General features: G+C 37.1%; 1 protein-coding gene across 9 annotated transcripts in view; it reads right to left on the bottom strand.

The window, feature by feature from the left end:
* LOC149565537 (splicing factor U2af large subunit B-like) overlaps positions 1-12,874 on the bottom strand; it is a 36,173-nt gene extending 23,299 nt beyond the window's left edge. For 5 of the 9 annotated variants that reach the window (XM_089819050.1, XM_089819049.1, XM_089819048.1 and 2 more), the window contains exon 1: positions 12,507-12,874. In XM_089819050.1, the coding sequence (XP_089675176.1) occupies positions 12,507-12,592 (86 nt within the window). In that variant the 5' untranslated portion in view covers positions 12,593-12,874. The remainder of the gene's footprint in view (positions 1-12,506) is intronic. The other 4 variants (XM_089819051.1, XM_089819047.1, XM_089819045.1 and 1 more) reach the window with 2 other exon arrangements.
* Between the last annotated feature and the right edge of the window lie 1,118 nt (positions 12,875-13,992).

The following is a 13,992-nucleotide window of genomic DNA, read 5'->3' on the forward strand; positions in this document are numbered from 1 at the left end:
CCTATTAGAAACTCGTTAGGAAATATTGTCCATGCTGAAAAAATTTTAAAACACAGAATACTCTCTCAATAATCCATTTATGGAGATGTACTTCAACAAGGTTAAGATTTTATCATTAATCAAGAGCTCCTACAAATATGGGCTCAGATGCCCTAGCTTATATTGGACAGGGACTATGACATGGGTTTTGACAAATTTCAGCCATTAGGTTCAAAATTCAGCAAACTTCAAACCATTAGAAGAAATTTGTTGCATCTCGCCCAATATTAATACAAAAAGAAAGAACCGTTTTTCATTAAAAAAAATATCATGGGGTTTCTTCCTGCATTTTTTCCACAAACCAAGTTAAAAAAGCAGTGTCAAATGGGAAGAAATGTAACATCCCTTTCGGGAACATTTAGAATTTTTACCTAACCAATAATCCTTGCTCGATATGACAATTGCAATAAATTTATAGATATGACTTTAGCTAAAATTAAGAATTCATTACAATCCCTCATTGTAGGCACTTCCAGATTGGAGGGTATCCAGTTTCAGTTTACCATCTCCTTATCGTGGTTAAGGCCAGGATTCTTTGATGAAAATTATGCATGTTAAGGGTGGCAGCGAAGGCAATTGGCTCAACCAGTTCATGGTGGATGACAAAGTCAATAGGAGTGACAAAGATGAACTGTCTAATGAAGGTGATCCATCCGTGTAAGAGTCTGATGGAAAGGTGGTTAACTATACTGGAAAGTGTACGGTCGAGTAGAATTTAGACTGGTTGGTAGATTTATAGATGATATACTTTCTATAGCTAGTTGTATAAGTTGCAGATGATTATCATAAAGCCTTTCAGCAGTACATTTATTTCCTTTATGTTTAAAAGTGTAAACTCAATGGCGCTCGGGCCTTTGGAGACTGATACTTCATATTTAGTAAATATTATAGACTCGTTTATTTAGTATCCTTCTGTCTTTTCTCCCTCTCTCTGCTTTCCTTGCTTTCTTTCTTGTTGTCTTGTGGCTCCTTAGTTTTGTTGTTCTCTGGTTTTCTACTAGTTTTGGTATCTTTTAAACATCAACACACACAGACATATTTGTTTCCGCTTACTTTGGGTTGCACATATATAATAATATATATATATACTCTGGGTCCATAATGATACTCTGCTTTTAATTCTCTATGGCCACTTACAGAATTAGCAGATCGTTATCACTATTACTCTCATTCATATGAGCTGAAACTTGAAGTTATGTTAAGGAATGACAATAATGTTGTGTTGCTCTTCAGCTAACCCAGACTGTTCTCTCAACCTATTAAGTGACTTAATCAGGACATCTTCATCATAGAAATTAATAAAGCAGCTGACCTCACTTTAAATCGCTGTGCATCATGCAATAATATGGACATGTTCTGGCAAAATGTATCTTGCTTTCTACAACTATTGGAACTTGTAAAAATATTAATGAAGATTATGAGTTCTGGAATGCTGTCATTTGTAAGGTCCCAACTTTGATTCTGAGAAAGTTTGGATTGTAAATCCCTGAAGAAAGGGCATAGATTTAATGGTTTCTTAAGTAGAGATTTATATCATACAAAGTCAAACAGAAATATGAATGCATATTCATGACAAAAGGTCCCTTATTTATTTATGCATTATATTCCTTAAAAGGGCATAAATTTATACCCCCATTAAATGAATATAAACATGTGTTTGTGTGTGTATTAGGGTATATAATAATATATATACAAAAATACAGTGATATATATCTGTATATTTATATAGTTGGCAAAGCAATGTTGAATCACATTAAAAGAATACTATGCATATGTTATTAAGGTTGATCTTTTGATCACCTGTAGGCTGTTAATGAGTCCTCAAGGGTTCATCCTCAATCTCAGGATTATGGAGCCCTCCAGAGGAAGGGTGGATCAAAATAAACTTTGATGGAGCGTCTAGAAGAAATCGAGGTCAATCTGGGGCGGGGTATGTAGCTCAAGACTCACAAGGATCCACCATTATAGTAGGCACAAAGAGATTGCCAAACAAGACAAACAATGAAGCCGAATTTCTCACTGCAGTAGGAGCAATACTACTTGCAAAATGACTTGAGGTACAAAAAGTGCACCTAGAAGGAAATGATTCTCAATTGTTTGTGAACGGCATCACCAAATGTCAGATGGATACGTGGTATCTTAACAAGCACATAAGGCCAACTAGGAGTCTGTTAGCATTCTTTGATGAGTTCAAGGTTTCCCATGTGTTGAGAGAAGCGAACAAGGTGACAGATAAGCTTTCTAAAATTGGAGCCAATAGGTCCCTTGAGGTCAAATTTGAACTTTTTGAAAATATTCAATTTTTAGAGTTGGAAGATTTTTGTTGATTTAATCTTTTAAGCAGTATGGTGGCTATGTCTCTTAACTCATTGAGTGACGATGGTTTTTATTTAAATGAAGGCAGATTTGTCCTTCCTGAGGTGGGCAATGTGATGGCTTCATTGTGTGCGGAGGGGGGAAGATCATGGCATTTATGGTGTTAATCATGACATGCTTTCATTGATGCGTCGGGCAGCATTAGTTCACTCGAGTATGTACTAGGCAAGGGTAAGCCGATGCCTTCAAATCGGATGATTTGGAGGTTTTTTCATCCGTCAAGTAGTGTATCTAGTTCTGCATTGTGTGTCCTCTATTATCACCATGAAAGCCGACTTTTTGATGGAAACTTCCGGCCAAATTCCTAGTTTTACTAGTCCCATTTTGGTCCACAAAATGAGAAAAGTTTTCAAGTTTGATCAAGTGAGGTTCTCAAAAGCAATGGTGGAAATATTGAGAGACGAATTTCTAAACACATACGACCACTTGAGGACTAACTTGGATATCTTGTCCCTGTAGATGGGCCTAACGCTTCTAGTTGGTTCATCTCAAGAGGAAGTGCTTAGGGTAACTGGAATATGTTTGGAGCTGAAGTGGGTTGAAGGGTTGGAAAGAATGGTAAACCGTGTTGAGGTCAGGGTTGGTCTCCACATGTACCAGCAACTTGGTGTTTAATTGGGGGCGATAGAGGAGAACTCAGCCTCTAGTGGTTTTCACTTCCACTCGGCCTTAGGAGAATCATATGGTGGATGCGCATAAGGGATGGCAAGCTCTGTTGAGTTTTCTGCATGACCTGGAGGAGGATCGGGCTTCAGTGTTGGTGGCGAGGCTGAGGCAAAAAGTGATGCCAGTGAGATCCACGACACCTTGTCGACCTGATGGTCGACCCATGCTACAAAGGCAGCTCAAGGTGAGAGTTCAGGACGGCAGGAAGCCAAGTGGTGGTGCACGAGAGGTTGAGCAGTCCAGTGGCTCGGCTCAGGGGATAGTGATGTTGGGTGGTGATGATGTTGGAAGCAGCGGTGGCGAGTGTAGGCCCAACAACTGTGGGCAGTCTGAACTTTTTCTAAGGAGGAAGCGGTGGGCTGGTTCAAATAGTCGCCTATGTGGTTTGATGATGGGGACTTTTTGAGCTGGTGTCCTCTTTCTTGGGAATGTCTATCATTGTTTGTTTGCATGTATTAAAGTGTTTGATGTGGTTGGGTGTTGGGTTCTGTCCAATATGCAGCCAGTTGAGTGCCCTTTTTTGTGGGCACTGTTTGTATGAGTAAATCTGCCAATTTACTGGCTTGCATTTGGTGGTGTGTCAATATCGCCAAGTAGTATGTGCATGGCCTGGTTATGTACAGAATTTACCATCTTTCAATAAAACCAAATATTATTGATCAAAAAAAAGGTTGTCCTTTTGATCTTTAGAGGATATATCATTAAACTGCTCAACACCGGAAACCTATTGTTCTTACTTTCAGCTGCCAGTCTCAATTATTTGATTAATTTGCTTATTCTTCACGGATAACTTCCATGAGTGGCAGCCTTTATGATAGATCTTTAGAGGATAGAGTGGTTTGTCTAGTTTACAATTCATGCATCTCTAGATCTTCAAAAGCTGATAATGTGGGTTCCTTACATCATACTAAAACTCAATTAGACAAAGCTAGATATGTGGTAAAATCTTAATGATTTAAGAAGGAAAAGGTCACTACCCTGAAGTTCCATAGATTTGTGCCACTATAAGTTGTATATTCTAACTTGGTTTGAAAGAATTCTGGCTATGACAAATGCAGATTTTAGGCTCTCAAGAGGGTTCCAGTACATAAAGAGCCAAAAATCTTATCAGAAAAGTGAAGGATATTCAATCAGAAGGCATTGTAAACCTTCTAAAACAAGAAGGATTGATTTACTCATCCTTAATGAATGGCATGTAAACTGATCAGACATTACCCTGCATGTCTAACTGGAAGTTTGTATGATTTTTATCTACAATTCTTTTCTTTTTTGGAGCTAGACCAGAGGTTTTCTCTGTCCAGCTCTTTCCAACCGGTGCCCCTAGTGAGCTGGACAGTACATAGGTTTTTATTATTACTAATATTATTCGGCTTTGGACTATTGCCTAACAATAAAAAATTGAAAATTTATTATAATATTCCAATGACATAATTCAGAAAATAAATCTTATCTTGATTTTCTGCTTTCATTCTCCTTTAAAGTTTACAAACAGTGATGATTTCCTCTTCTATGTCCACTTTAAACATGCTTTCAGATCTGTCTGAATCAGAGGCTTTTGCCCCTATCTCAACAATGGCAATTAAGGGCTTTTGTCCTTAGTTGTATAACAAGGGAGGTTTCAACCTCAGACTGTAAATATAATAGTTTAGACTCCTCAAAAAAGTAATTAAAAATATATATATAATTTTTCCCAATTGATGCTTCCTCTCACTGAAATGGTCCTCTGTATATATCTCATTGCTTCATCCGACACAAGCCCTCATACACCCATTAACTCTTGATAAATAATCTTGATTTTAATTTATTCATTCTTTAATCCAAATAGCAGATACCATAGTTTAGGCGCCATTGTTAAATATCCTTCAATTGTCTTCCTTGCAACTTGTTTAGCATTAGTGAAATACCTTCTTGACACTGGGTGAATGTCTTATAACTCCATATTTCAGTTTACTCAGAAAAAAATCTAAAAATGTAAATTGGCTTATATTGAACATGGAGCATTACAAGAAAGGGGAGCCTGCCATCAGAGAGAGGAGGGAGATCAAATAATCAAGCATTTGCAAGTGTCATTTGATGTCCTACCTCTTTTCCTCATCCATAGATAGTATTTGTGAAAGTTGTTTATCTCATATTTGTTTATTTTAAATATGTTTTAAATTTTATTTATTTTATTATATACTTGTTATCAAGTCTACTCGAGCTTAATAAATTATAATAATTATTAATTACAACAAATAATAATAATTTACCTTAGCTTCAGCATATTACCTATCAAAAAAAATACATGCCACTTTTTATTTACTTTTCAATGACATCTTTAACACTCTTTAAACTTATCTTCTCAAAATTATTTTAACACACACAAACTCATGCCTGCATTTGAGAAATATTAAAACGATACCATATCAATTTACTTGAACTTAGCTATTTAGAAATGATAAAATATTTTGATAATTTTCTGGAATATATTATTGATAGTTAGACAAGCAAATTTAAACAGGATGAATTTAATTACAATTTTCTATCAATTTTTTTCCTTTGCGAAACTTCATCTGAATTTATTAGCTGTAGAATACAAAAATAAACTTGAACCTTAAAACACAGGACAGGGAAAAACCAAAACTATGAGATTGAAAGGTCAATAAAAACTAGTAGCAAGTGTTGTTACAAATTTAGAGATAAAGAATTTTGAGAAGATAAGTTTAAAGAGTGTTAAAGATGTCATTGAAAAATAAATAAACAATGGCATGTATTTTTTTTGATAGGTAATACGCCGAAGCCAAGGTCAATTATTATTATTTGTTGTAATCAATTATTATTATAATTTATTATTAAGCTCGAGTAGACTTGATCCCAAGACCTCCCAAATACGAGGCTCGTAATATACCATTGTGTTGTAGGCAGGCTCTTGCCTAAAAAGCGACATGTATTGTTACATATTAAAAGATAAATAATTATGAAAGATGTGTTCAAAGAATGTTAACCCATACTCAAAAGAAGGAAAAGGGTTACATTAAAACCCTTTAAAAAATTATTCCAACTCATATTACAAAAATAATTTACAAAGAATATTGTTCTACTCCCTTCACCATCATGGCTCAGCATATACGTTGGACATGATTCTCTACATAGAATTGTGTATCCCTTTTGCCATGTGTCATGGAAATAAGTCAATCTTAGACAAGGCAAAAACGTACAACGTTCTGTGATTACACTTCAAAAAACTTGCATACAATGATATTCAAATCTAGAATCATTCTGCAAAACTGCTTCCTGATATTAATCAATTATATTGCAATATGATCCTGAATGATTTTTAAAAAGAGTTCAATCAACACCATCAAAAAAGGCACCTAAGCGTCTAGAGAATAGGCCTAAAGTTGAGAAATGTGATGCAAGTTGTCAAGCATCACAGTTGATAATAGAAGATAAAATTTATAACATTGCTTGTAGGAAGAATAGAAAACACTTTCCACTCAAACAGCACTATTAAGACCAGTAAAATGTATGATAAATGCTACCGATGTGATGAAGACCTGGTCATGCAAGATGCGTCCAATGAAGACAAACATGGAACTGGTGATGATAAAGGAGAGTTTTTATGTGTGAGAAGAACAAAGAATTATTACACACATCTAAACAGAACTGTTATAACAAAACAAAAGATATAAACACAAAAAGCAATTATTCTAGCCTTGAAGAATTAGTGTGGTAAATGAGGAATTTTTACTACACTAGAGATGATCATTTCACCAAATTCAAATCTTTTTCCTTATGCAGCGAGTTCTAACATATACTGGAGAAATACAGAGCAAAACAATGTGCATTCAGATGACTCGGGACTAGATAAAATAAAAGGACTAAAACTTGGCCATACCTTGCAAACAAATTATATGCCTGGGATGACAGATAGAAATGATTTAGTCACTTTAACATATAAATTACCAGTGTCTCAAAGCATTTATAGAAACAAACAGAACTTCAGCTTAAACAACACAGGACCATATGATTTATCATAAAGCCATACCAACCGCATAACAGAGGTGCTGCACTAAAAGCATTGATTCCATGACAATCAGCATTAGGACTTCCTCAATAACAGGGAAGACACACTTTGGCTGAAATTTTCTTTAATATGATGTTGGTTATATTCTAACTTTTTAACATCTCCAACGCATTGAAAGATGACACTATAGGATCTTCAAAATTTCTAGGCCTAAAGCAATACAACTGTCAGAAAACAAAATACTTACAATAAATCAGAATATTCAATGTCAAATTTGATTACCTATTGTTAGAAGTGTTAGAGTAAAAGGTTAATTTAATTTCATTTAGTAAGTTACCTTGACTGCCTTCTTAAGATTTCCCTTTATGCACTTACATTTCCATTTATTAATTAATTAGTAATTATTAAATATCATTTACCTTAGGGTTTCCCTTCTAGGTTTTCCAATCTTCTTCTATAAGAATTGATCTTTTGTAAATATCTCTTATCTTTTTAGTCTGATAATATAATTTTCTATATTTTCATAGCAAAACCCTTCCCTTTTCTTTGTCTTTTCTTCTCTGTGACAAGTTCTTGCATGCAGGTGTTCTTCGGGTTTTGTGGATTTGTATTACTCAAATGCTACATAGTATCAGAGTCTAACCTGCTGTAGCTTGTTCTTATTTGAAGAAAAAGAAGAACGAGGGTTTGGTAGAACAGATCTGACTTTTTTCGAGTATTTTTTGTATTTTCTGTGAAAATAGGGGGATTTCTGATTTTTGGAGCACTTTGTGGCCAAACAGACCTCCCGATTGGATTCAAAGACGTCAAAACCCTCATTTTCATATAAAATTTGCTGATTTTGAACAACGGTGACTAGGGAGGCAATAAAAAATTGCATACCAAAGCCATACGGCCTCTGGAACACACTCTCTGAGGTGGAGAAACTAGCAAAACTCGCAAAAAAAAAAAGCAATGTTTTTTGACTGCCGCAGTTACACTAACCGCAACGGATACTGCTGCGGTCTGTTAACAGCAGTGGAACCGCTGGGCTCAGCGCACCACCACGTCACCCTGCCGCCTGTGCTCGGCCAGCACCGCCACCGCTCCACCAACGATGGAGCCATTTTTATTTTTTAATAAATTTTTTCTAGCCTTTTGGAGGCCTTGGCAGTTTTTTTGCTCTAACTTGAGCATGCGGAGGTGTTTTTTTTATCCGAAAAGTTGATTCAGAGACAGAGATGATGGTGAATGTATTTTTTTAAGTTTTTTCCAATTTAGTACCTCTTTTTTCACTCGAAATCAAATGATGTGTTCTATCTTCCGAGGGGCATTACTTGCTCGTTTTAGCTTCATTTCCCGGTCTGAAAGAAGAGTCGAAAGGCTCTTCTCAAGCCCTATCCAAATTCTCTATTAATTTCATCAGTATTTCTCAAAGGTACATGTGATTCTCAAACTGAAGCTTTTTTGCTCTCTTCTTGTTTTGCATTCCTTCAAGCAGCTGGGGTTCGGTTTTTTGTATTGTGGGGGGTGTTTTGTATTACTGTTTTTGTTATTTACATCACTAAACCAAAACTTTTTCAAAAAACAATCCAACACCTTCTAAAACAATGGTCAAGACCTCTTGTCTAGAACTTCTGACCCCTCATAACTGTCACACATGGAACTCCCTGATGACATGGCTTCTCTGGTCAAAAGGGTTGTGGTCTTGTTTAGATGCAGTGCAGTTAGTTTTACAGAGGCCTTTTGAGGTCATGCAGCACAGGAATAAGATGGATGAGGCAATGGGGTTAATTGTTTTACAAGTATCTGACAGTCTACAATTTCATCTTGATGAGTGCAATACCCCTCTAACTATGTGGACTAAGCTTAAAGGCTTGTTTGGTACGGTGAATGAGTTTAGAGCACTTCAGATTGAGGCAGAGCTTACCTCTCTTGTACCGGATTCGTTTGCATCTATTGAGGACTTCTTGATGAAGTTCAAACGATAGAGATCTTTATTGTAGGGTTGTGAGAAAACCAAGACTAACACTGAGTGCATTTACCTGATTCTTTCTAAGCTTTGTGGAAACTTTCAGATTTTGCTTCTACCTTCTATTCCACCAAAGATGCCTTGGGTAATAGATTTACCATGCCATCCTTTGAAGTTTTTTATGATTGTTTGACTCAAGAGCAAGCTAAGCTCTCAGAGTTGGATTCTCTAATAGGTTCACAGACTTATGCATTGGTAGCTCGGCCATCTTCTGCGACGAAGGAGAAGAAACAAAAGTCACATCCTATAGAGTCTCAGATTGATTCTAGCCCTCACATCACATCACATCAAGCCCACCTCCTCCTAAGGGAGATAAACCAAAGCCAGAAATACCAAAGTCTACTTCTTGTAATAAGTCCAATCATGATGAGTCACGTTGCTATCAGAAAAGTTAGATGACTATGCCAAACAGGTTTCAGATTTGACAGCTCTCCTTCATAAGAGCAACATTGATATTCCTTCTACTTCTCATAGATCTTCTTCATTAGCATCATTTTAGTTAGATGGTAAAGATATAGGAAAGGGTTATGCACTATGTGCAACTACTACTCCACATTCTACTAGATGGTTACTGGATTCAAGTGCTTCACACACCATATGAAATCTTCTCAGGATTTGTTCTCTTCATTTGAAGCCCTCTCCTACTCCACACAATTTGATGGGGAACAACAATGTTATGACTATATGTGGGAAAGGTTCTATTGGCATTGATGATGGTACATTTCATGATGTACTTTGTGTTCCATCTTTGTCCTCTATCCTTCTCTCTATCTATCAAATTACACATAGTGGGACAAGGAAGACAGTTGAGTTTGCACAAGATTCAGTGCTCATCAGAGATAGTGAGACAGGCAATACTATGGCTACAAGGACTATTGATCACTCTTCCCGCCTATATTCTTTTTCTCATTTTGGTCCACCATCTCCACTATCGGAGACTCACTCTGCTTCATGAGACACTGCTGAGGTGAAGTCAGGTCACTTGAACTTGTGTTATTCTTGAGACCAGTGTTGTGACTTCTACACCTCCACCTCTTGTTCAGATTCCATTCATTGCATGGGATTACTCTTCAGCATTGCATATCACTGCAGTTGCAGTCATCGAGCCACCTACTGCAGTTGTTGAGGATATGTCAAAGGACACACATCTCCTCTTAGATGACAAATTCAGCACACCTGTTATCCCACCTCCATTGGAGATTCCATTTCAAAATTCTCATGCATTCTCCTTTGAGCATCAACTAGGACTTCCAACTTCACCTTACATACAAGGGTTTCACCCTCATTGTCCACTGCCTTTGTTTCTTTCAGCTTGGAGTCACATTGGTATGTTCATCGACACGAAATATCTACCATTCTGGGGGGGCTATGGAGTCTTAAGCTTCTATTGTGGGGGGTTTCATTGTGCTTATGGTCTTGAGAGAGTATTTTGAGATATTTCATTTGTGCATCCTTTTCTATCTCGATTTGGAGTAGAGTTTTTCCCACTCGATTTTCTCTATTTCTCTCTTTCATAGAGATTTGGTTGTGATTGGGTACCTCATCAAGCCTTGTTTGTCGAGACCCAAGTATTGCTTTTAGCATTGTAGTTTCCTTGGTTTTTTTTGCATTGTTTGTAGCTTCATTGTTGCTCATCTTAAGGAGTGGTATTAGGGTAAAAGGTTAATTTCATTTCATTTATTAAATTCCCTTTACTCCCTTCTTAAGATTTCCCTTTATGCACTTGCATTTCCATTCAATAATTAACTAGTAATTATTACATGTCATTTGCCTCTTAAGGTTTCCCTTTTAGGTTTTCCAATCTCCTTCTATAAGGATTGATCTTTTGTAAATATCTCTTATCTTTTCGGTCTAATAATATAATTTTTCATATTTTCAAAGCAAAACTCTTGCCTCTTCTTTGTCTTTTCATCTCTGTGACAGGTTCTTGCATGCAGGTGTTCTTCAAGTTTTGTGGATTTGTATTGCTCAAATCCTACAAGAACTAGTGGTTCTCGTTGCACCAAAATATAAATTTTTAATACCCGATACAACCACTAGACTTATAGAAGACACAATAGGTGGTTAAACAATGTCGCAAATCCCTGCCAAGGACACTAGCACACTGCCAACAATCCTTCTTCCAGCTTTACTTGCAGCAACCTGTGTGGATTCGAACCTATGACCAAGCTCTAATACCACTTATTAGAGGTAGTGGTTGTTGTTGCATGAAAAGATCGACTTATTAACGTGCCAAACAACCACTATACTTATAGAAGACACAGGAAGTTGTTAAACCATGTTGCCAATCTTTGTGAGGGATGCTGGCGCACTGCCAACACCTATCTATCGCAGTTTATGCCACTTAGCAATAGGCAGTTTATGTGGCTTGGCCTTTAAGTTATTTACCCACTTGGTACAGAGGTCCTCAGAATTCCATGGGCCTACTCTTCAGGACCCTGCTCCCCTCCCACTGAAGACAGACATGTCTCTATAATGGAGATTATGAGGCTGTGATAACTAAAAGGTTTATCAATGACAGTACATGGTGTTAATATAGGTCACCAAGTCAGATGAATTTCCAAACACTTTCTTTTGTCCTTAGACTTTAGCGTATGCCTTTGATGAAGCTTAATACAATCTCACTGGTATATGGAAAAGGCTTGGGCAGTATAAAGTAAATCTCCAGATCTACAAGATATATTAAATTGGTTGCAGAAAACTATTACAGTCTCACCGGCATGAATACAGAAGAATGGTTTGTACCCGATTACAAAATTCTTAAGATCTACATTATATTTAAATTTATTGGTGAAGATTATTAAAATCCCGCTAACATGGATATGGAAAGCAACAAAATAAATCTCACAAATTTGCAATACAAATTAAATCGAATGAAACAGAAAACATCCCATGGAGAAAAAGAAATTGAAGTTCGTCTATAATTGTCAGCTTCGGACCATAATGAAACCTGTGTTAGAAACCTGTGGAAGTTAATCCGATAAATTACCAAAGCAATTGAGGGTGCATAAGGTCGGGCATACATCAAGAGTTAATTTCAAGTTATAGCGTCTAACCCGACAAGCCTTCTTTACCAATCGTCGTAACATCTAAGCCGAAGGAGGTTCTACAAGCTAAACTTACGAATCAATCCCTCGTGCTTAACAACTAATACGTAATAGATTCCTAGGGTTTGAAGAATGAGACAAAAAACTGGATTTTTATCACGCAATCTGGAGTCTGGTATTCAATACCGTTTAACAAGTGACAGAAAACTTTCAGATCCGCTCTTCAACAGATTAATAACGCAGAACACAGTCATTACAACTTATACTCACCCCGAAAACTTATAATACTCAAACGCCATACACCCCGTCAAATTAGATATCCAGTAAAAATTTGTGCAGCGATGAAGAAAGAGATGAAAACCTGGCGCTGAATGTCCTTCTCTTCAAAAACATCGTAAGGCGAGTCTTGTTTGGGATAAACGTCGTAATTCTCACCATTTCCATCATACCTCCCGTCGAAGTCGGACATTGTTTCTTTCTATTTCATGCGCTTCTTCAGTTCTCCTACAATGTCAGAACGGCAGTAGGGCAAACAAGAGATCAATCGATTTCTAGACGAGAAAATCCCCTGAAACTTCTCGTACCAGTTGCCGCCGTGATCAAATAAAAGATACAGTGAATATGTGCGTATCTGGAAAAGGACGGCAAACCCTAGGCTTTCAGTTTAGCGGCGGATTTCTTACCGGGCTCTGTCGAGGCTTCTCTTTCTTTTCTGATTCGACAAAAAGCGCCTTTTTTATGGGTTTTAATTCATTTTGAGAGGTTTTTTGGGTTTTCTTTTTCTTATAAATAGACAATTTATGAATGTTTCTCTCATTATGTTGAAGTGTACATATCTCGGTCGTCGGTTGATAGATAGAGGGCTTTTGTTATCAAAAGCAAATGGAAAGCTTGGGAAGTTGTTAAGCCTTGGCTTCGCTGGGATGGTAATGGGTTTCATGATGGACTTTCTTTAAACCAACGAAACTTTTGGTGGTATCCGATGTTTGTCATTTAAAGTGTTCCTTTGGCCAAGACTCAAAGTGTCAGTGCTCTGCGTTTTTTCAAAAGTGGCATCAAGACTTCTAAGTATCTCTTCCCTAGGGTCTCCATGAGTCTTAGATCTTGGGAGGATATTCAGGTCCAATTCCGTCTTGCTCGTCTAGATCGACAGACTTTTGATCTTCTACTCTCTGCCCTTCTAGATCATTTGACCAATAAGGTGGGCATCCAATCTATGCGACCTTGGTGGAAAGACTATAAGTGGTATCCTGCCACGTCCTTCATCAACTACAAGCCCAGATTAGGATATCGTTGGCTTTCTCCCCATCTTCTTATGGTGGATACTCTCAACCAGTGTTGGCATCTTCAGTCTTCTACTTATCATTGGAGCATGTGATTTGACACTATCTGGAGTGTTATCATTAAGTCAAAGATTGCCCATTTGCCCGGTGCCTATTATTTCAAGTGCTTCCCCTTGGGCCACGGCTCAAGCATTTTGGTTTTCCAAATCCTCATTGTCCTTTTTGTGGGCATCCTGAGTCTTTTTGGAATTTTTTTGGTTTTGTAGGCATGCCCAAAATTATTGGAATTAGATACATGATTGTTTGAAGCCTTTTAAGCCAGAACCCTTTTCTTGGCACATGATTGTGTTGGTTGATTCCCCTAGAATCCCTAAAAAAATTTCCCAGCTCTGCCATACTTTCAGGATGGAGATTTTGTTTACTTTATGGAAAGATAGGAATGTTGTTCTTTTCACTCACAACTTTCTTGATATCAATGTTGCTATGTACACTAAAGCATGCATTTGTAATAATGTTATATTACAGATACATGTCCAAGCAAACAGGGTGGCTCTGGAGGTGTCC

This window comes from Cupressus sempervirens, chromosome 3 (assembly GCF_028749045.1).
Source record: "Cupressus sempervirens isolate cs-2001-9-10 chromosome 3, ASM2874904v1, whole genome shotgun sequence".
Lineage (NCBI taxonomy): Eukaryota > Viridiplantae > Streptophyta > Pinopsida > Cupressales > Cupressaceae > Cupressus > Cupressus sempervirens.